Source organism: Poecile atricapillus, chromosome 22 (assembly GCF_030490865.1).
Source record: "Poecile atricapillus isolate bPoeAtr1 chromosome 22, bPoeAtr1.hap1, whole genome shotgun sequence".
NCBI lineage: Eukaryota > Metazoa > Chordata > Aves > Passeriformes > Paridae > Poecile > Poecile atricapillus.
This window is the reverse complement of record NC_081270.1, coordinates 4,326,320-4,347,241: the sequence shown is the minus strand read 5'-3', so window position 1 is coordinate 4,347,241 and position 20,922 is coordinate 4,326,320. Positions and strand designations below refer to the sequence as shown.

The following is a 20,922-nucleotide window of genomic DNA, read 5'->3' as shown; positions in this document are numbered from 1 at the left end:
CTGTCCCGCAGGCGGTTCATAACACCGGTAGCGGTATGGAGGGCGAGAGCGCCATGTGCCCACCGGGCGTGGCGCGGCAGGCACCCCGGCTCCTGCACCCCCTCCTGCCTCCGCCGAGCTGTGCTAGGTGAGAGCTCCGGCATTCCTGGCCCCCCGCGCCCGCGGGCTGTCGTTCTGCCAGCAGACCCTCCGCTCCCTTACGGAGACGCGCCGCCGCGCTCGCACCAACGAGAGCCGAGAGTTCGCGAGTGCCGCGGCTCCCGGCACCCCGCGTCCCCCGGGCAGGATCCTGGATCCCCTCCGGACCCTGCGTGCCCTCCACTGCGAGCTATCACTACTTGCTCGAGACTGTCGCCACCACCTGACGCAAAATCCCTGGGGGCCCACGGGAGCTGTGCTACAGCCGGAGAGAACCGACGGCGCCGAGAACGCGGGCGGGGGGGAACGGTGCTGCTTGTGCAGACCCGAAGACCCTGACTCCCCACGCGTCCCCGCGCTGACAGGGCACTCCTGGGCGCGGCGAGGGGCCCCAGTCCCGGTGGAGTCGCACAACTCCGCGGGCAGCTGCGGAGCCGCCCCCGCCCCGTTTCCCCGCGGCCCCGGCGCTCCGCCCCGTGCGGGGGCGCGCCGCGAGCTGCCCGCCAATGGCGGAAGGCGGCGGGGCCCGGCCGGGGCGCGGTGGGGCGTGCCCAGGGCGCGGCGGGGCGTGGCCAAGCGCGCCGGTGCCGCAGCGCCGCTGCGGGCGGGGCTCCGGTGCCGCCATGTCGGAGCCGGGGGCCGCGGGCCCGAGCCCGGCCGCTATCCAGGTGTCCAGGTACGGCCCCGCCGCGGCCGGGGGCCCGGGTAGGGCTGGGCAGGGCAGGGAGGCGGGCGTGCTGGGGACCGCGGTCGGGTGCCGGTCTGCAACCGAGATGCCGCCCGCCCTGCTGTCGGCATCGGCGGCGCCGCCCGCTTTAGTCACGCTGTCAGTGACACCGGCCGCGGGCAGAGACGCAGCAGCGCCGCGCCCGTGCTCCGTGGTGCGGGGGCTGGGAGCGGGCAGGGCTGCCGCGGTTCTCCCGCCTGTGTTCCCGCGGCTCTCGGGTGCGGCCGCTCTGAAACAGCAGTTCCTGTCCGGGCCAGCGCGCAGCCGCCGTGTCGGTGCCCCCGGGCCGTTTTTCGCCGTTGGCAGGAAGCGCGGCTGCTGCCGGGAGGCCGCGTGGAGCACCGGCACGTGCCCAGCTCGGTCTGTGCCGCACCCGGGCCCGGCGGGGTGCGGCCCCGGTGAGACGCCGGCTGCCCCGGCTGAGGCGCCCTGCTTCCTTCCGCTCCCAGCAGTAATTCGGAGCGCTTTCCATCGCCGCTCACAGGAAGCCGCATGCGAGCAGCGATGGCCCGGCAGCTCAGCCGGTGGGCGATATGCTGCCTCCAGGCAGCCGCACCGGGGCTGGGCTGGGGGCGCGGCAGGGGTTGTGAGTTCTCATCTACCTCCTTCGGCAGGATTATGCGCCCAGACGATGCCAACATCGCGGGGAATGTCCACGGGGGAACCATTCTGAAGATGATCGAGGAGGCAGGAGCCATCATCAGCACCCGCCACTGCAATTCCCAGGCCGGGGTGAGTAGGTGCCGGAGTGCCTGCCATCCTCCGGCATGGTAACCCTTGACTCCCTGCCGTGTCTCAGGAGCAGCAGAAGTCCCGCACTGGGAGTGTTTGCTCCTGTATGCAAACCACTGGTGTCTTTGGCTGGGCAGGGCCCAGTAGCTAGAAGCATTCTGCTGAAATTGTGGTTTACCAGCAGAAACATTATTGCTCATCATTGCTGTTAATGTTTTAACTCCCGAGAAAGGTGAGTTGGGGCAATCCCGGTGCTGGTTACAGATGGCAAAGGAAGCATGGCCAGTGGCTGATAAAGTGGCGGTTGCAGTATCCGAGCCACACGTGTCATGGCCAGTTTGGCTGATCTCAGGGAGCTGCCAGCTGTGGTCCCATATGGCGTGGCTCTGATCACTACCTTGGCTGTCTCACTATCCCCAGGAGCCATGTGTGGCTGCACTGGCACGGGTGGAGCGGACGGACTTCCTCTCACCAATGTGCATTGGCGAGGTGGCCAATGTCAGTGCCGAGATCACCTACACCTCCCGGCACTCTGTGGAGGTTCAGGTCAACGTTATGTCTGAAAACATTTTAACAGGTGGGTGGCTGTATTCCAGAGCTCCAGGAATAACAGTGTTAAACCAAGAGCTTGCAGCAGTGACCACATCCTCAGCTCTATCACTGGCAGCATTCGGCAGAGAGGAGATCTAGCATGTTTACTGACAGAGCTGGGGGTGCTGGGGAGGGAGGCCAAGCAGGCTCTCTGGGATTTATGGCTCTATTGTAGTGAAAAACAGCAAAATCTGCTCATAGCTCTTCCTGCCTGATTTGCTGCCTGTGTCTGCCTTTGGCCTGAAAAAGTCCCCTTTTCCTGCTGTTGCTGTGACAACCAGTTCTGCTTGCTGGGACACATCCGCATTGCATTGTCACATCTGCTACGAGCTAAAGCCTGGCAGGAGCCAGCAGGGCAAGGGACCACCAATGCCAGTGGCATTGCTGGTGTGTGCCCATCCCCAGACTGGTGGCAGGTACAGCACTGCTGGCCTTGGCACCATCTCACCTGCTGCCCCCTTCTCCTCCAGGAGCAAAGAGGGTGACAAACAAGGCGACACTGTGGTATGTGCCTCTGTCTCTGAAGAATGTGAATAAGGTCGTTGAGGTTCCCCCCATCCAGGTAGGACAGCTCACTTGGGTCCCCCAAAACTGGAACTTGTCCTCCCTGTGGAATGGCACTAACCTGGCCCTGTTGGCACTTCCAGCTGTGCCAGTGGCTTTGCCAATCCCCTTCTTACTAGCTTTCTATTCCAGTATGCGAGAAAGGAGCAGGAGGATGAGGGGAAGAAGCGTTATGAGGAGCAAAAGCTGGATCGGTTGGAAACAAAGCAAAGAAATGGTGATGTGATCTTACCTGTCATCAACCCAGGTAACATGGGCAGTATGTAGCCAGTGCAAATTGCCCAGCAATACTGGGAGACCAAACTGCTCTGGGTGAGAGCAGGGCAACTCTGGTCATCCCCAGCGCCCTGTAGCTGCAAGTGTGCATTCTGAAACACCACACCAGGGATGGGGATGGGATTTTGGAGTCACAGTGTGTTAGTGGAGGGAGAGCTGAGTGGATGCCTGCGATACCCTGCAGGGGCTGGTGGATGAGATCCCCTTCTCCAAAACCCCATTCCTGTATCACTCCTTGCATCCCTTGTGTGCTTGTGTACAGAGCTAGATTTTGTGCACTAGAGCTGATTTTGCTCAGCAAGGGGTAAATGCAAGGGCTGGGCAAGGGTGACCTCTAGGCCTGGCTGTGGTCTTCAGGCAGAGGCAGAGAAGTGGCACATGGGGAATGTTGGGGGATGAAAGTTGCTCAAATGTTTTTTCTCCTCTGTCCTCCCTGCTCACAGACAGGCAGACAAAAGGTAAGGCTCAGCAGGCGCTGCTGCATGGGTGGTCACCTTGAGTGGGACTTGGCTGCTTTTCCTTCCTCTAAGCTTTTTTAACATCTCTCATTAGATAGAAAACACAGGCTCTTCTGAGAGAGGATTTCCTCTGCTGGGAGTTTGAGGGTCACCTGGAGGTTGTGGTAGGACAGGGGTGTCTCAGGATGTGCCAGGGTTGGGGGCATGGGGGGGTGAAGATCTTCCCACCAAGGGGAAAACAGGGGCTCTATGCAGCAGGGTCTGGGAGCTTCAGCTGTGGCGGGAGGCAGACTGCCGTGTGACCCAGTTCACTCCTGTTTGCTTTCATGCTCTTTGAAAGCTTGAAAAGAAAGAAATGAGCTGAGCTAGAATAGAGTGGATGGGTAGGGATTAGAGGGAGGCCGCAGCCCGTCAGGTGGTGAACAGTCTCTGCCCTTGGAACTTCTCCAGCCTGGTTTAACCACTGGTTTCAACGTAGTTCAGCTTTGTTTTTTAGCCCCATGTTTTTTTTCTTTGGACAACTAAAGACAGAGGTGTATGGTGGTGTACAGGTGCCAACTGAGCAGCTCTCACCTCGCTTTGCTCTCTAACCAGAGCCACACACCGTTGGCTACAGCCAGTCCAGCCTGATCCACCTGGTGGGCCCATCGGACTGCACACTGCTGGGCTTTGTGCACGGAGGTGAGTGAGCACTGCCCTGCGCAGCAGCTGGGTTGCAGGTCCAGGTGGCTTTTCCCTGGAGCAAAGTGTGGTTGGAGAGTGACTCAGTGTTTTTGGTGGGCTCTGCCTCTGCCTCTGTCTGCCTCTGGGCACACAGGCCCTTTGCATTGACTGTCAGGGTCAGAGTTGCTTTAGCTGAGACAAAAGCTTCCTCTTTTTCTGTGTCCCAAAAACTCACATACTCAAACTGTAAATCCTACAGTTTTGTCATCGCCTCTGAGATTGCAAATCCTGGAGTACAAACACGCAGCGTGTCACTGCAATTAGCTGAAGTCATTTCCTCTTGGCTGGCAGCGCCCATCACCTGCAGAGCTGGCATGTGTGGTGTAAGCTCTGGGAGAGGTGTGTTTGCTGAGGGCTGGGACAACACACACCTAATCCTTTAATAAACAAAACCAACATGGCTCAGAGCTGTTTCAAGATTTGTGGGACTGATCTTGCCTTGCAAGGGTGAGGTTTGCTCAGAGAAATTTGGGAGAGACTGAGCTGATCTTAATCACAGGTCTGCGAGGATGTTGCCCTGGTATTGACAGGAGTCCTTGTGCTGGTACTGGGTTTTCCTGAAACTGGGACTTAATCTCTGGTCCAATTCCCTAGCATAGCTTTGGCCATGCTGAGGCCTTACTGACCTTTGTGTGGTTTTCCTGAAATCCCACTGACTTCCCTGAGACAGGATACTCTGCTTCCCCTCACAGGTGTCACCATGAAGCTCATGGATGAGGTTGCTGGGATTGTGGCTGCCCGCCACTGCAAGACCAACATCGTCACTGCCTCGGTGGATGCCATCAACTTCCATGAGAAGATCAAAAAAGGTACCAGGCAGGCACTGTGATCTCCTGTGTTGTCACACCCTGGCTCCCATGGGTGCACTCTCAGGACATGCTAGCAGAAAAAATTAGTCCCTGTTTGATTTGTCCTGTGCTCTGCTTAAGACACAGCTTAAGCATAAAACATGCAGGACCCCTTGCTCCCTTCACCAGCCCCTCTCTGTTTCACAGGCTGTGTCATCACTGTCTCAGGACGTATGACATTCACAAGCAATAAGTCCATGGAAATAGAAGTCTTTGTGGATGCTGACCCATTTGTGGATGAGCCTCGGGAGCGGTACCGTGCCGTCAGCGCCTTCTTCACCTATGTATCCCTGAGCAAGGAAGGGAAGCCCCTGCCTGTCCCGCAGCTGCTGGTAAGGGCTTTTTCTCTCTGGACTGGAGCCAGCAGGGCCATCACCTCTCCTGCTCCTCCTGGGGCAGAGCCCAGCTAGACTTTTTGTCCAAGAAATCATCTTCCCTTTAGTTACTCAGCAGAAAAATATGAGCATGAACGAGATTTTCCAGGGCAGGCTTCAGGGTTTTTTTTTTTATTTCTTCTGAAAATTGCCAATGTGGAGGTTGGGGATTTTCCCCTTTCTCATTGTTGAGGACAAGGCTGCATGTGGGCTCTGCTCCAGGGGACCCTGAATGGCAACAGAGGCCCTCACATCCCTAATTGCTGCTCCCCATGGTGTTCCCATTCCAGCCTCCTGCCTATATTAGCTCTCCTAATCCTGGCAGGGCTTTGCTGACGTGGTGCTCTTGACTGGGGGTCTTGGTTAATATTTGATGTGGCACAGGTCTCCTGCTTAGTGCAGGAGCACACTGGCTGTCATGTTGTGTGTTTGACGGAGGGCAGCTTTTCCCTCATACTTCTTTGAGGGAGGCACATTTCCCTCCCGCACACACTCGGAGCACACTGACACTGCAGCTTCGCACTCTTTCTGTGGCCTCAGACGGAGACAGAGGACGAGAAGCGTCGCTTCGAGGAAGGGAAGGGCAGGTACCTGCAGACCAAAGCCAAGCGGCAGGCGCAGATGCAGCAGGCTGCCCAGCAGTGACCTGTCCGGCACCCTCGCCACCAGCGCCCGCTAAACATCCAGGTTGTTCCCGTTCGTTTTGTGTCCGGTCCGCGCCAGCCCCATGCCTCCGCCCGCCCCAGCCTGCTGCCGGCGCCACTGCTTTGCTGCTGATGGGCTCAGCGCCGTAGACCTCGTGCTTCAGGTGGCTGAAGCTCCCTGAAAGCCCCCAGGAGTCTTCCCAGGCATTTACCATCTGCCTCCAGAGCCATTGTTGCTGTTTGATCCCATTGGCGACGCTCCTGCCTGTGTCAGAGCCAGGACGGAGGTGTGTGGTGGCTTGAGGGGCGCGTGAGGCCGCGAGTCTTTGTGCTGCTGTGTTTGACTCGCTGGTTTGTCCTACCATGCACACCAAAGCTTTCGTACGTGCCGCGCCGCGCCGGGGCCGCACTGAATGTCTGTGACATCTCTAGGTAGTTCTCTGTGCACATCTAAGTTATTTAAGGAATCCTGTGGCATAAATAAAGTCTGTTTCATTGACTGGAATGAAAGGCTGACATTTTTATTTCAAACAATTGTGCTTTTCCTCCCTCCCCCAGATCCGCCCGTGCTCCCCAAGTGGCGCCAGGCGCTCACGACCTTGTTTTTAAGGAAGTCTGGCTGTTTTAACGGGACTCTCAGAGCAGTTCCTGCCGGGATGGGTTCGCGGTTTCGCGTATTAAACAATAAACTACCTGACAGGAGGGTGTAGTGAGGTGGGGGCTCGTCTCTTTTACCGTGCCTGCAGTGCGAGGACAGGGGGCAATGGCTTTAGGCTGACAGAGTGGAAATTCAGAACAGGTATCAGAAAATGTTTTCTGTGTTCGGGAGCTCAGGCATCAGGAAGGTGATGGAGTCACCATGCCTGGAGGTGTTCAGCAGTGTTTGGCGCTGGCTGATGTGCTTTAGGGGTGACAGCGGCGGTGTCGGGCGGGCGGCGGGACAGGGTGATGGCCAAGGTCTCCAACCCCGGCGGCTCCGTGACCGAACCCGAACCAGCCCCACCAGCCGCAGCCCGGCCCCGCCCCACAGCACCGCCTGCGGCCGCCGCGCGACTCTCGCGAGATCGCCGGCTCTCCGCTGCTGCCGCGGCTGCGCGGGGCGGGGCTCTCGCGAGAGCGGCGGGGCCGTTTCCCGGGCGACGCGGGTGGGGCGGGGCCGCCATGATGGCGGCGGCGGTGGCGCGGAGGGGGCGGTTGGGCCGGGAGGGCCGCGCCAGCCTTTGCTCCTTCCTGCTCGGCGCCTCGGTGGCGGCCCTGCCACTGCTACTCGGCTCGTCCCCCTCCCTGCTGGCCGCTCCCGGCCTGCGCGGCCGCCTAGCTCTCGCCCTGCACGTGGCGGGCGTGAACGCGGCGCTGCTGCTCGTCTATCCGCGGCCGCTCTACAAGGTACGGGGGTGGCCCCGGCGGGCGGCGGGATGAAGTGCGGCTGTGGAGGGTTCCGTACCGGTCCCGAGGTGCGCCGGTAGGGATACCCCGGGCCCGGGGAGCGGCGGCGGCAGCGCGTTCTCCCCTCCCTGTGCTTGCAGATCGCCGTCCGGGCCTGTTTCTTGGGCTTCGCCTTCGGCTGCGGGCTGCTGCTGAGCGCCGGCCGCTCCGCCTGGCGCCACTTCGGATGGTAAGGGCCGGGCCGAGAAGCCGGGAGGGCGCGGTGCCCCCGGCCCTGCTAAACCTGCCCTTCCATCCCTCCCGCCGCAGGTACATGTGTTCCCTCTCCCTCTTTCACTACTCGGAGTATCTGGTGACAGCCATCAACAACCCGCGCAGCCTCTCGCTGGACTCCTTCCTACTCAACCACAGCTTCGAGTACAACCTGGCTGCCCTGTCCTCCTGGGTGGAGTTCACGCTGGAGAAGCTCTTCTTCCCAGGTCAGCCACCCCATCCCTCCCTGATTCTGCCCAGCTGCACGTGGCTCGCCTGGGGTCCATCTGTCTGATGGCAAAGAGCAAGTGACCCTCAGCTTGCTGCCCCGTGACAGCCCTGCATCAGCTTTGTCATGGTCATAATCCCTAAGTGCTCAAAGCCTCTCGGGTTGGATCTTGGGAGGGCAGGGGGGAGCCCGTCCTCACTCTGACATGCCAGGCCAGGGGATTTTCAGCCCTTTCCTGCCTTGGAGGTACAAGAATGATGTGTCAGGTACATCTGGCTGCTGCCTTTTGGCAGGAATAAAATCAAGTCATCAAAATATGTTGCTGGTTGCCCAGTTGGGGCAAACTGGCTGTGCTCACCTGTTTATTCCTGGGAGAGGGAAGCTATTCCCCTTTATTGTTTTGTAGCAGTTTGAGTATGTCCTTGGCTGTGCTTTGTGTTATCTTTGCTGAGCCTCTACAGCTGGGCCCCACGGACTAATCTATTCTAACACCAAGCAGGGGTTGCTGGTTTTATCTGTTTGTTGTGGGAGGACAGCGCATGACTGCTGCTGTCACACATTTTGCTTTGAGATGGGGGGCAAAGCCCACTCACTGAGCAGCCCCCTGAACCCCTTGAGACCTGCGCAAACCCGTTGTGCCCCTCCCTGTCCATGCAGAGCTGAAGCAGATCACCTGGCTGAGCACCGTGGGGCTGCTGATGGTGATCTTCGGGGACTGCCTGAGGAAAGCAGCCATGCTTACGGCTGGCTCCAACTTCAACCACATCGTTCAGAACGAGAAATCTGACACCCACACTTTGGTGACAAGTGGGGTGTACGGGTGGTTCCGGCACCCGTCCTACGTGGGATGGTTTTACTGGAGTATTGGAACACAGGTACTATATCCAGTGTGCTCAGATTCTTTCGTGTCACAACCCCAGTCTTTGCTCTCAGTGCTGCATACGCTGTGATGGGGTGCAGACACCACCTGATGCTGGGCATGGATTCTGCTGCCTCCCACTGGCACACAGGAAATCAGGAATCCCTGAGCACTCTGGCCCATGTGATCTTTGGGAAGATCCTGTTCCTTTAATTTTCTCTGTGCAGTAAGGAGACGTGATGGAGCTGGGGTTTTGACCCACAACCCCCTTGGAGGCTTGGGGTGTGATTTGCTGCTGGTCTAAAGCTGGTGTGCAGAGTTTTCTGTATCCCTGTGGTCAAGATGCCTTCCACGAGTGCTGGTGTTTTGCTCCTGCCAAACACCAGTCCTGGTGTTGAGGGCAAGGACACTCCCTGACTAGAGGGTCAGCTCTGGCTAGCTGCACCTGAGCCATAGCTCAGTGCTTCTGTAGCTGTGTGTTCTTTTGGCTGGCTGGGCACTGGCATTGGATTATGTTTCTCTGGAGAGAGTCCATGGATAGTACATAGAGCTTTTGAGAGCTGGGGCAGTGACGCCAGTGCTTCCTGTGCGCTGCTTTCTTCATTCTGGGGAGAAACTCGTGCTTTTGAAGTTTCACAAGGAGTGTTGGGGTCTTTTCTTTTTCTGTGCCAATGTCTCTGGAGGGGGATGAGCTGTGGGGCTGGGGCAGTCTTGGGTTCTCGAGGAGACGCTCACCAGCAACATCTGTTCCAGGTGTTGCTCTGCAATCCCATCTGCGTGGTGGGCTACGCACTGGCGTCCTGGCGCTTCTTCAGGGAGCGGATTGAGGAGGAGGAGATCACACTCATTCACTTCTTTGGAGAAGAGTATCTGGAGTACAAAAGGAAGGTGCCTTCGGGTCTCCCTTTTATTAAAGGAGTCAAACTGGAACTGTAACATGGGCGAAAACCAGACTGGCTGAGCAGACGCCCAGCTCCTGCTGTGCCCAGAGGCTGTGTGGCACTGGCCTCTGGAGGTGCCTGTTGGTATTTCCCGGCCACCCAGGAGGAGCTGGTGGAGGGCTGCAGCGTTGGGCAGCCTGCTGGGTCACTCATAGATCAGAAGCTCGTTCGTCCTCCTTGAGATCAGTCCTTCGTTGCACATTCAGGGATCTTCCAGATAACTTAGCCTGTAGTGACCCTAAAGAGAATGAGTCCTGCCTGCAGCAGCTGAATTGTCTTGGAACGGCTCTGGAACTGATTCTACCAGAAAACAGCACTGCCCTCCTGGCCCTGGGCGGGGAAGGTGCTGGGCAGCAGATTGTTCCTGTTGCATAATTCAATTTTAAAGCTTTCTGACCTCGTGAGCCCGGTGACACGGCTTTAATCTCTTCGGGCCAAACTCCTTGAGCTGGCACTGGGGCAGCCAGTGGGAGCAGCCTCTGGCTCTGCCTGCCCTTGAAGCACCAGAGTGCCAGCAGCATGGCACCACCCAGTTCTCTCTGGCCTTGGGGTCTGCAGGGAGGGTTCTGCTGCTCCCCTCATGCCACTGGATCTGAGCACTTCTGGGCCCGCTTCTCCTCCTTCGGATGCTGCTGTGGATGCAGTGTCACTGCTCCAGCTGCTGCCTCCCGCTGCCACCTCTGTTCCTTCTTCCTGCTTCCAAATCACGCTGCTTCCTATCCTGCCAGGCTGCCTCCGTCTTGCAGAGGTCCCAGGATTCTGGGTTGTGAAAGAACCACAGCTGCCAGGCTTGCTAAGGGCTTTAGTCCCTGAGATCCTCCCCTGCTCTTTTGGGTAAAAGCTGTGATGTCAGGGTGAGTAGGAGATGCTTCTAGGGAAATCTCCAACTAGGAGAAGAGCTGGGCTAGCAAACACTCTTTTATAGTAACCATTTGGAAATGGTTCCCACTGAGCTGTGTGGTATAACTTTGTTGTTAAATACCAAAGAGGTTCACTGTTTTTTTGAGTTCTACATTATTCTTCCTTGCTGGAATGGAAATGACTTGCTTGTCAGTTCATGCTTGGAGCTTGTGGTGTTCCATGGGGAAGGCGCTGCGGTATGGCTCAGGAAGGGGCACTTGGTGAGAATGGCTTGGGTTTGGGTTTAGGTTTTCTATTTTATAAAAAAAAAAAAAATAGAGAAAACATTGCCATCTTCTGTCTGGTTATTTGACGGTCTCTTGAGGTGCTGGTGGCACTTTGAGGTGCTGGACACCGGAATCCTTTATAATTCCTGGTGGGTTCTCAGAACACACCAGCACTGTGTTGAGGCACAGTTGTGACTCAGTGACTTGTGGGGTTGTGGAGCCACAAGGATGAGGCTGACCCTAACCCTGACCCTGACCCTCCATTTCTCCTTGCTGAACTGATGCAGAGTCCATCCTCCACTGGGTTTGCTTGATCACAGAGCATCTGCCTGATACCCTCGCTGGTAATGTGTCCTTTGCTGAGCAGAGTTTTGGCTTGGGAGAAAAGAACAAAGGTGAAAACTCACCAGTTGGAGAGTGCTGATCTGTGCTGGGCACTTGGAGGCTCCCACTTGGGCTGTTCTTGCTCAGGAAGCTCTGGTTGCAGCCAGTGGTGCCTCGAGCTGGTTAATTGTAACTAATTTTTTTGTAGGCAGTAATGTTCCTGCTGTGCCCTTGATCAAAGGAACTTTGAAACAAGCAATTGTCACTTGGGTTTGATGTGCTGTTTGACAACAGAAACAAAGCCTCATTCCCAGATTATTTTTCATAGTGAATGCACCTTGATCCTAATTTCGCAAGTGCCAGTTCCAGCTGTGCAGGCTCTGTCCAAGCAGGATGTGTTGGCACCGAAAGAAAGGGATAAACTTCACCTTGAGCAAAACCTTCAGTGCCTCTTTAGACTTTTGAGACCAACAGCTTCTCTTAACCTTTTCCTAAGTCCTGTGACCAGAAGCTCTGCAAGGAGACAGCAGCTTACCAAGTGTGGGGAAAGCATGTGAAGTTTTAGGGAAAAACTGGAGTAATCTGTGAAACCCTGCCCTCAGTGCCACAGTGATTGGTGGGTTCTTAGTTCCCCCATGAGCAGGGAACCTCTAGCTGTTCCTGGCACCTAGCCCATATTGGTGCATGGCTGCCTGGCACTTCACAGGATGCTCCATCACCTGGCTGTGTACCCCTGGCCCTGCCCTGGGAGTTATTTTTCCCCATAATTTGCTGATCTTTTGGTTTTAGGAGCAGCTGGACACCCTGAGGCAGCAGATCCCTTTTGTCAGTGCTGCAGAACCACGCAGACATTGACAACTGCACCATTTTATTTCACTCTGACACACGCAAGGGAGAGCACAAAGAGAGTTTTTCAGAAGCAAGTCCACCTGAGGCCTTTGTATGTCCTGCAGACAAGGCTGCCTGGGCTGTTTCCTGCCCTGGCTTGTGGCACTGGGCAAGAGGAGCTGGTCAGTGACCAGGGCATGGCTCTGCCCAGCAGCTCTGCCATGTGTCCAGCACTGGGCTCTACGGTGCCGGCTCTTTCAGAGTAGCACTCTCTGCTCCGTTCTTCTGCTGGCCCGTGCAGCAGTCTTTGTTTTTTGGGGAGAGGTTTCCAGGGTTGTCCCTGGGCATGAAGGCCTCCCCAGGGCTGGCTGAAGCCACCTTGTTGCTGCCAGGCGAGGCATCCCTGGGGAAGGGAAGGCACCTTGACAGGGTCACTGTCTGAGAAGGCATGGAAGGAACTTGGCACTCAGGTGCTTGCTGTCACCTACCTTGGCACCACTTCATTGTCATCACAGATCTTGAGCAGCATCTGGGCCTGTTCCTCTTTGGGCTCCTGGGGCTCCTGCAGCCTGTGGTGGGAGGGGTGTGAGCCATGAGCTATGTCCCCCCTGGCCCTGAAAGCCCCTGCACCCCTCACCTGGGCTCCAGCCGCTCCTTCACTTTGGCAATGGAGCGGATGTAGGGCGCGATCTGCTTGGTGATGGTGCTCAGGCAGCTGTTCTCCTGCCGCAGCTGCAGCAAGTCATGGAGCTGGGCTGGGGGCGAGAGGAGTGGGCTGGGATATGGCCACCCCCAGGGGGTGAGCACAGGGGGCACAGGGAGGGAGCGTGGGGTCACCAGTACCTTCATAGATCTCCTGCTCATTTGCTACCCGCTGGTAGGTCTCCTCCCAGACCTGGAAGGAAGAGAGGGAGCTGGGTAGTCTGTGGCAGTATGGCACAGAGGGGCCCTGCTCTGCCAGGATGTGCTGGCTGTACCTCCTCAAAGACGCTGCGCATCATCTCCACGGCGGAGTAGTGAGCTGCAATCTGCACGTCCATCTGCAGCGACTTCTGCAGGATCTCGCTCATGATCTCTGACTTGATGAGTGAGTGGTGCTTGGTGAGGTCACGGTGCAGCTCCTGCACCTGGTCCTTCAGGCCCTGTATCTCCGTCTGCAGCATCTGCAGGAACCGGGGGGCACAGCCACATGAGCAGCACCAGCCTGGCCCGTCCTGTCCCATCCCACCCTGCCTCGACCCATGCTCCCTACCCGGTAGGTGTTCTCGTAGTTGCGGCAGTGCTCGGCGAAGGGGGTCTCGCGCCCCTCAGCCAGGAGCACCTTGGTGCTGATGTATCGATGCATTGTTGGCTTCTTCACCATGGGGCCGGTGGACATTTTGTCACTGGTGGGGGGGCAGCTGGGCACCATGAGGGTCTTGGAGCATTGGCCACCAGGGAGCCTGCATGGAGAGGTGACAGTGACATGCTGCAGGTGAGCAGCAGTGGGGGTGATGTGCCAGGGACCATGCCACCAGTGCAGCCCCACCGCCCCTTGTCTCCCGTGAACCTGGGGATGCACCAGTCCCACGTGTCCCTTCCCTCGCCCAGGCACAGGGGTTCAGTGAGAGGTGCCTTATGTTGTCCCAAAAATCAGATTTCTGTGGGCTGCTCTCCCCATTCCTGCAGTTTTGGAACCAGCTGTGGCTGTGTGAAGCCAGGAGCTGAGCTCGGCACCCTCCAGTTTCTAAAGGGCGGGATACAGCTCGCTCCCTCACTGCTGGTATCTCCTGGCCCCTTGGCAGGCACTACTGTCCCTCTGTTTCCCCCCATCCCATAGTCTCCCCGTGCTAACCACCACCACCATCATTGGTCCTACCGTGCAGCGCCGTGCTCCCCCTGCCCGTGCTGGGGCCAGCAGCCCCTAGGAGCTCAGCCACCCTGCAGTGCCAAGCCTGGCTGGGGGTGAGGAGCAGTCCCCATGGGGCGGCAGTGCCCGTTTGTCCTCTCTGGCCGGGAGGACCTGGCAGGGCCGGTGCTGCTGTGACATCAACAGGCCTAAATATATCCCCAGTGAAGAATGGCTGAGCACTTCCCTGAAATTCTGATAAAAATAGTGGCAGGCAAAGAGGCTGCAGCACCATGGGCATGTGGGCGAGCAGGAGCTGGCTCAGGTGGACCACCCATGGAGAGGGGGGTTCTGCCCTCTGGGGAGCATGGCAGGGGCTGGGCTGGGGAACAGAGTGAGGTTCAACCAGGCCCCCAGCTGCCAGCCCTGATGCTGCCCACCCCTCTGCCACCCACCCCACTTCCCAGAAGTGTCACTTGAAGCCTGTTGTTCATCAGTGCAGCTGTGCCTGTGCTGTCCTGGTACCACTGCTGAGGTGACAGGCTCAAGGGCAGCATCAGGGGCAAGCTTAGCATGGTGAGATGCTGAGGGGACTGTGCAGTGTGGCACGTGGCAGGGGACACAGCAGCACATGTGCCTTGGGTGCAATCCTAGCACCTCACATGTTTGTGCCAGTGATGCCAGGACCAATGCCACCAGCGCTGCCCACCACGGAGCGACGGGGACTGAGCATCAGGAGGGGCTCCAGACAACGGGCGAACTCTGCCCGGTACTCGCTGTTGATCTGGGGGGCAAGAGAGGAGAGTGTGACTGGGGCTGGGGCAGAGCTGGCAGCTGGCACTGCCCACAGGCTCTGCCTTGGGCAGGGCAGGGCTCTACCTTGCTGGTCTGGGCTGGCCGCAGGCGGTGTGGCAGCTTGACGATTCTCTGCAGCCTCTCCATCAGTTGCTGAAAGGCAGCGATGAAGCATGGTGAGGGGTGCCCAGCACCTTGCCCCGGAGCTCAGCACTCCTTCAGGATGCTCTGACCACCCTGCAGTGCTGGCAACACTCACATAGCCCAGGTCCAGGAACTCAGCTTTGTTGGCAGAGCTCAGGAAGGCCGAGCAGGTCACCAGGTGGACCTGTGTGTGTGGAGGGGGTCTGTCACTGCCTGGCTTTGGTGTCAGGATGTCCCTGCCTGCTGGGAGACCCTACCTGCAGAGTGGGCAGCAGGGAGGCAAGGTGGGCTAGCTGCTCCTTGAATGCCTTCTCCTTTTCCTCGTGTTGACTGCAGCAGAGCAGGGCATGGCACAGCCTTTGCAAGACCCCAGGGAGCCATCCAGCCCCAGGCATCCCAAACCACTTTGGGATGGGGGGACATCCCTTGGACAGGGCTCAGCCCATGGTCCCTCACCTCTGCACAGCTTTCAGAAGTGTCTTTTTCCTCTCGGAGAGCTGCTCCTGCAAATGGCAGAGCCGCCCTGTGTCGTACAGCCCCCCCAGTCCCTTACCACTACCCTGGCTCTGTCCCACGGGCACAGGGCTCAATGGACAGGTGGCTGCCTCAGACCTGCATGCGGCTGAAGAGGGAGTTGATGGCTGCCTCCTCCTCGCTGGCACTGTTGCGAACCTCTTCGATCATGGCCTTGAGCAGGACAATGGCCTCACGCGTGGAGGTCTGCAGTTCCTTCACAGCCTGCCCGGGGTGGCGGGGCAGCTGCAGTGCAGGGGACAGTGCTGCACCCCCTCACCACCCCCACACCCCCCAGCCCTGCCCACCATCACTGCCTGGTCCAGCCGCTGGCAGCCCTGCATGTACGCCGTCTCAATGTCGATACAGTGTGCCCGGCTCTCCCTGCAGGCACAGACATCAGGGGAAAGCACAGGATGGGGCACACGGCAAGTGTGGGGCTGGGACTACTCACCCCTGCATGTCCCTGAAGCAGTTGATGCAGAGCATGGACTTCTTCTCAGTGGAGAACATGATGTAGGGCTCCTCGTGCAGTGCTGCAGGGGACAGGAACATGGCGTAGCCTGGCACAGCACACTGCAGCACAGCATGGCATGGGACAGCCTGGCATGGCACTCACGGCACTTCTTGTGGATGTCTTTGGTGCGCTTGGAGAGGGAGACAATCTCGTGGCGGGTGAACATCCTGGCACGGTGGGTCTCCTCACGGCACGGGGCACAGAGGGGCTGCCCACAGGTGTTGCAGAAGTACATGGTGTCCAGCTCCTGTGTGAGGGGATGTAGTTGGTGGCAGGCATGGCCCTGGTGGGGGTCTCCTACCCACCCCGCTGCCCTCACCGCCTTGGTGCAGCACCGGTCACAGTTGGCACACTGCACATCCTCCTCGCTGTCAGCTGAGCTGTCCACCAGGAACTGCAGGAGCCGGTCCACGGGGGGCAACCCCGTGCCTCCCCTCACCACTGAGAGGTGCCTGTGGGGGTGAGATGGGGACAAGGATAGGGACACCCATCCGGGCCAGCGGGGCAGCTTTGGGGATGCAGAGAGCAGTGCTGTGCTGAGCTGCCAGCCCCGTGCTGTGCCCCAACCCTGGTATGCCCGGTGCTTGGGGGGGTTGTAAGGGCTGTCCCTTACCCGCAGAGTGGGCAGCGCAGGCGGCCATCGCTGGCGCGGCCTCGCAGGCAGCTGGCGCAGAAGTTGTGGTAGCAGTCGAGCAGGCAGGGATGCTGGTAGGGCTCATGGCAGAGCAGGCACACGAGCGGGTGGCAGTTGGCCTTCTCCAGCTCCGAGCAGCTCCCCAGTGGGGAGAAAATGCCACCTGCCATCTGTGGGGTTGAGAGCCAAGCCCTGTGTCCAGGGACCCCGTGTGGCACCAGTTTTTGAGAGCACTGTGGTTGCCACAGAAAGGACGAATCCTGCCCCAGGGCCCATGGGTTGCTGACTATTTTTAGGTTATGAGCTGCACGGCACGAGGCTGCCCCCAACGTGCCCCTTCCCATGGTATCACGGGCTGGGGGCTGCAGTGTCCCCCTGGTGTGTGTCCCCCAAAGCAGGAGCATTCCCTGAGATGGGCTCTTCCCTGCAAAGAAGCATCCTGCAGCCGAGCATCCCCCAGGACAGGGGTGGGGGTTCGTCCAGGACAGGGTGTTCCCCCAGAGGAAGCATTCCCTAGAATGGGGTGTCCCCTGCCCAGGGATGTGCCCTACGGTGGCAGCCTGGCAGTGAAGGCAGCCAGGTGCCCCACATGCCCGAAATCCCCGTCTGGGCACAGGTGTGTCCTGGCCAGGTGAAGGCTTTACCTCTCCCTGTCTGTAAGTCGGGGGATCCGAGCCGAGTTGTGCTGCTGCTCACCGTGTGCCGGCAGGAATGAGACCGATGCCGAGGCGACAAGGCCCGGCCGACCCTGTGACGTGGGGCCCCCTGGCACTGCCGATCGGCTGCCACGCCACGGCCCAAAAATAGCCCCGTGCGCTCCTCGGGGCCCTGCGGCGGGGACAGCCCTCGGCGTGTGGGAACACGGAACTGCGTAGCCTTCAGCCTGCGGGGACATGGGCATCTGCATGGCCTGGTGATTGCCCGCAGGAGGTGCGGGGCTCCCTCTGGGCACAGTGAGAGCCCCGGGGTGCGGGATCACCCAGTACACACCGAGGCTCCCCGCGGTGCTGGGTCACCCCGTGCGCAGTGAGGCTCCCCGGGGTGCGGGGATCACTCCATGCGCAGTGAGGCTCCCACAGTCAAGGGCAACTCCGTAAAAAGTGAGGAGCCAGAGTGCGGGGTCACTCCGTGCCCGGTGAGGTTCCCGGGGAGCGGAGGGGTCACTTCGTGCCCGGTGAGGTTCCCGGGGTACGGAGGGGTCACTCCGTGCCCGGTGAGGTTCCCGGGGTGCGGAGGGGTCACTCCGTGCCCGGTGAGGTTCCCGGGCTGCGAAGGGGTCACTCCGTGCCCAGTGAGGTTCCCGGGCTGCGAAGGGGTCACTCCATGCCCGGTGAGGTTCCCGGGGAGCGGAGGGGTCACTCCGTGCCCGGTGAGGTTCCCGGGGAGCGGAGGGGTCACTCCGTGCCCGGTGAGGTTCCCGGGGTGTGGAGGGGTCACTCCGTGCCCGGTGAGGTTCCCGGGGAGCGGAGGGGTCACTCCGTGCCCGGTGAGGTTCCCGGGGAGCGGGGGTCACTCCGTGCCCGATGAGGTTCCCGGGGAGCGGAGGGGTCACTCCGTGCCCGGTGAGGTTCCCGGGGAGCGGAGGGGTCACTCCGTGCCCGGTGAGGTTCCCGGGGAGCGGGGGTCACTCCGTGCCCGGTGAGGTTCCCGGGGAGCGGAGGGGTCACTCCGTGCCCGGTGAGGTTCCCGGGGAGCGGAGGGGTCACTCCGTGCCCGGTGAGGTTCCCGGGGAGCGGGGGTCACTCCGTGCCCGGTGCGGGGTGCAGGGCACGCGCACCGCACGTGCCGCCCCCCCCCCGCTCCCGGCCAGACCGGCCGCTCGTGTCCCCAGACCACGCCCCCGTCCGGCCCCGCCCCCGCCCGGCCCCCGCGCTCGCCCCGCCCCCCCAGGCATCACTGTCCGCTCGCAGCCGCCCTGCACGGGTGCGACCGGAAGCGATCGACGCCGTCGGCGCTCGGCTGGGACGGGCCGAGCGTGGTTGTGCGCAGGCGCGCGGCGCGCGCTCCCTTTCTGCCTCGCGCGGAGCCGCCATGGCGCCCGCGGTGAGTGAGCGCGGGACCGGCACCGGCCGCCACCTCCCCGAGCCTCCCCCCGCCGCCACCGAGACAGGCCCCGACCCGCCCCGACCCCCGGCATCCCCCGCAGGCCCGCCGCCTGTCCCAGCCGCGCCGCCTGCCTCCGCCCTCTCTTCTCCGCGTGGGGCCAGGCCCGGCCCGCGCCTTCCCGGGGCCCCACGCGACGCCCGCCGCCCATCCGGATCGTGGAAGCGGGCGGCGGGCGAGTCCCATTCCCACCGCGCTGTCCCTGATCTCGATCCATGCCTGGGCCCTTCCCCTCTCGGCCAGCCCGGAGCTCGGCCTCGGCCCCTCCCCGCTGCCCGGGGTCGGTCCCTCACGGCGCTCTCCCTCCCTTTCTTTCTCACTCTCTTTCACTCTTTCCCCCTACAGCAGAAGAAGCCTGCGGCGAAAGGTGGCAAGAAGAAAAAGCAGGTTCTGAAGTTCACGCTGGACTGCACGCACCCCGTCGAGGATGGCATCATGGACGCCGCCAACTTCGTGAGTGCGGGGCCTCCCTGGAGCCGTGATGGCTCCACCGCCCTCGGGGGCCTTCCCACGGTGATGCTCGGCTCCGATCATCCCCGGCTATCCCGCGGCTCTGCCCTGCTCCCTTGGGGCTGTCCCATGGGCAGAGGAGCAAGGCGTGCTGGGGTTGGGCATGAGGCTGGGTTTGGGACGCTTCGTAATTAAGCACAAACGTTGTCCCTGCTCATGTACAGTTTTCCTGTCCATCTCTGCTGGGTGAGTTTGTGTCGTGGCAGGGATGTAGTAAGGCCAGGGATGCTGAAGTCTGGTGTCATGAACCTATGCCCATCCAAGCCCCGCTCCAGCATGGATCTGGGCAAGGCTCGGGCTGAGGGGAGCTCAGACCCTGACCCCACTGTCCTGGCTGTCCCCTTGGAGGGCAGGAACATCCCCAACATGCCAATCCGATATGTTCATGCTTGAGCATCTCACCCAGGTGTGGCTCTGATGGTGTGGATTAGCCTGGCCTGAGGAAGGGGTTCTCCCCTGCTCTCCTGTGCTATGGGGGCACTGGTGTCTGTTCCCCAGCTCCAGAGCACCAGGCACAAGCCAGCCTGTGGGGGCTGTGTCTGGTGGGAGCTGTGGCCCCGGCTCACGGCTGTGTTCCTCCTGCAGGAGCAGTTCCTGCAGGAACGGATCAAGGTGAACGGCAAAGCGGGAAACCTGGGCGGGGGCGTGGTGACCATCGAGAGGAGCAAGAGCAAGATTACGGTCACATCAGAGGTGCCGTTCTCCAAGAGGTGAGGTGGGGTAGGCCCGAGTCCCGCCGGGTCCCCTTGGTCAGTGTGGCCGCAGGTGGTCCTTGGCAGGGGATGACCAGTGTATGCTGAGAGCCTGTGGGCAGGAGGAGCTGGCAGGGAAAAGGTCACAGTGCAGGAGTTGTGCTGGAATTTGTGCTACCTGGCACTCGCTGAGTGGCTGCTCTTCCCAAATGATATATGAGAGAGGAATGTGTTTGATATTCCAGCTGGGAAGGCTGCTGGGCTGGGCAGTGAGGGGACCTGCAGCCAAAAGATGCTGAATGGAGAATTTAGGAGTATCTGCAGCCAAGGTCTCCCACGTTGTTTCCCTCATCTTGTGGGGTTTTGGTCTTTCTTGGGCCGGCATCAGCAGAATGTGGTTGTGCCAAGGTGTCCCAGATTGTTCCCCTTCATCCTGTGGTGCACTGGCCCTCTGCCCACTTCTGGCTGCCTGTCCTTGTGCTGCCGTCGGCAGACCAGGGTTGTGCCACGGCAGAGGTGGCTCAGGAGCTGGCTGGGCATGCAGAATGGTGAGAAAAGCAGAGCTGTGTGGGCAGTGGGCGTGCCCTGCCCCGTGAGCACCCAACACTTTTGCTCCACGTCGGTGCCACACCTGGCACATCCCAGCCCTGGGTATTAACCATCCCAGTGGAGATTCCCTCTGGGGTGGGTACAAGGCACTGGGCTTGCAACCTTGTTGGGCCAAGAATGATTTCCCAGTATTCCTGGCAGGCCATTATGGTGTTATTTTCCTGGTTACAGTGTTTCCTGGCAGGAGCTTTGCTAGGAGGTGGCCAGTGGGATGTGTTGATCCTACTGGAGGTGGGAGCCTGCGGGAATAAGGATATTTTAGCCAAAATTGGGGGACTGGCAGAGGGCAGAGGGGCACCACTGTCAGCCATGCCTCTCCCACAGGTACCTCAAGTACCTGACGAAGAAGTACCTGAAGAAGAACAACCTGCGGGACTGGCTGCGCGTGGTGGCCAACAGCAAGGAGAGCTATGAGCTGCGCTACTTCCAGATCAACCAGGACGAGGAGGAGGAGGAGGAAGAGGATTGAGCCCCACCGCCGCTGACGGCCATTTTGTACAGTTTCGCTTTTCTGGAATAAACAGCAGCAGAGTTGTTCATAGCCCGTGCTCGGTGG

At 59.9% G+C, this 20,922-nt stretch overlaps 4 protein-coding genes across 5 annotated transcripts; 3 read left to right on the top strand and 1 right to left on the bottom strand.

Annotated features, from left to right (window-relative positions):
• The first annotated feature begins 629 nt into the window (after positions 1 to 629).
• On the top strand, positions 630 to 6,580 carry ACOT7 (acyl-CoA thioesterase 7). 2 transcript variants are annotated; one of them, XM_058855308.1, is made up of 9 exons: positions 630 to 814; positions 1,480 to 1,597; positions 2,018 to 2,174; positions 2,659 to 2,750; positions 2,885 to 2,999; positions 4,081 to 4,167; positions 4,902 to 5,018; positions 5,205 to 5,389; positions 5,972 to 6,580. In XM_058855308.1, the coding sequence occupies exons 1-9, from the start codon at positions 645 to 647 to the stop codon at positions 6,074 to 6,076; spliced, it is 1,146 nt and encodes a 381-aa protein (XP_058711291.1). In that variant the 5' UTR covers positions 630 to 644; the 3' UTR covers positions 6,077 to 6,580. The 2 variants fall into 2 exon arrangements, with proteins under 2 accessions (XP_058711291.1, XP_058711292.1); XM_058855309.1 differs by lacking the exon at positions 630 to 814 and adding an exon at positions 1,254 to 1,389.
• A 638-nt stretch (positions 6,581 to 7,218) lies between these two features.
• Positions 7,219 to 10,933, top strand: ICMT (isoprenylcysteine carboxyl methyltransferase). The gene is made up of 5 exons (XM_058855263.1): positions 7,219 to 7,461; positions 7,602 to 7,690; positions 7,771 to 7,940; positions 8,600 to 8,817; positions 9,555 to 10,933. The coding sequence occupies exons 1-5, from the start codon at positions 7,237 to 7,239 to the stop codon at positions 9,735 to 9,737; spliced, it is 885 nt and encodes a 294-aa protein (XP_058711246.1). The 5' UTR covers positions 7,219 to 7,236; the 3' UTR covers positions 9,738 to 10,933.
• A 1,111-nt stretch (positions 10,934 to 12,044) lies between these two features.
• Positions 12,045 to 17,255, bottom strand: RNF207 (ring finger protein 207). Its single transcript, XM_058855262.1, has 18 exons — positions 17,097 to 17,255; positions 16,432 to 16,622; positions 16,138 to 16,270; positions 15,921 to 16,065; positions 15,756 to 15,837; positions 15,610 to 15,685; positions 15,401 to 15,526; positions 15,245 to 15,291; positions 15,046 to 15,118; positions 14,904 to 14,972; positions 14,729 to 14,797; positions 14,512 to 14,633; positions 13,274 to 13,463; positions 12,999 to 13,184; positions 12,865 to 12,916; positions 12,659 to 12,776; positions 12,510 to 12,590; positions 12,045 to 12,424 (listed from the first exon to the last, which is right to left on the bottom strand). The coding sequence occupies exons 2-18, from the start codon at positions 16,620 to 16,622 to the stop codon at positions 12,262 to 12,264; spliced, it is 1,923 nt and encodes a 640-aa protein (XP_058711245.1). The 5' UTR covers positions 17,097 to 17,255; the 3' UTR covers positions 12,045 to 12,261.
• Positions 17,256 to 18,361: 1,106 nt separating this feature from the next.
• RPL22 (ribosomal protein L22) lies at positions 18,362 to 20,907 on the top strand. Its single transcript, XM_058855023.1, has 4 exons — positions 18,362 to 18,495; positions 18,901 to 19,008; positions 19,651 to 19,775; positions 20,691 to 20,907. The coding sequence occupies exons 1-4, from the start codon at positions 18,484 to 18,486 to the stop codon at positions 20,833 to 20,835; spliced, it is 390 nt and encodes a 129-aa protein (XP_058711006.1). The 5' UTR covers positions 18,362 to 18,483; the 3' UTR covers positions 20,836 to 20,907.
• The last annotated feature ends 15 nt before the right edge of the window (positions 20,908 to 20,922 follow it).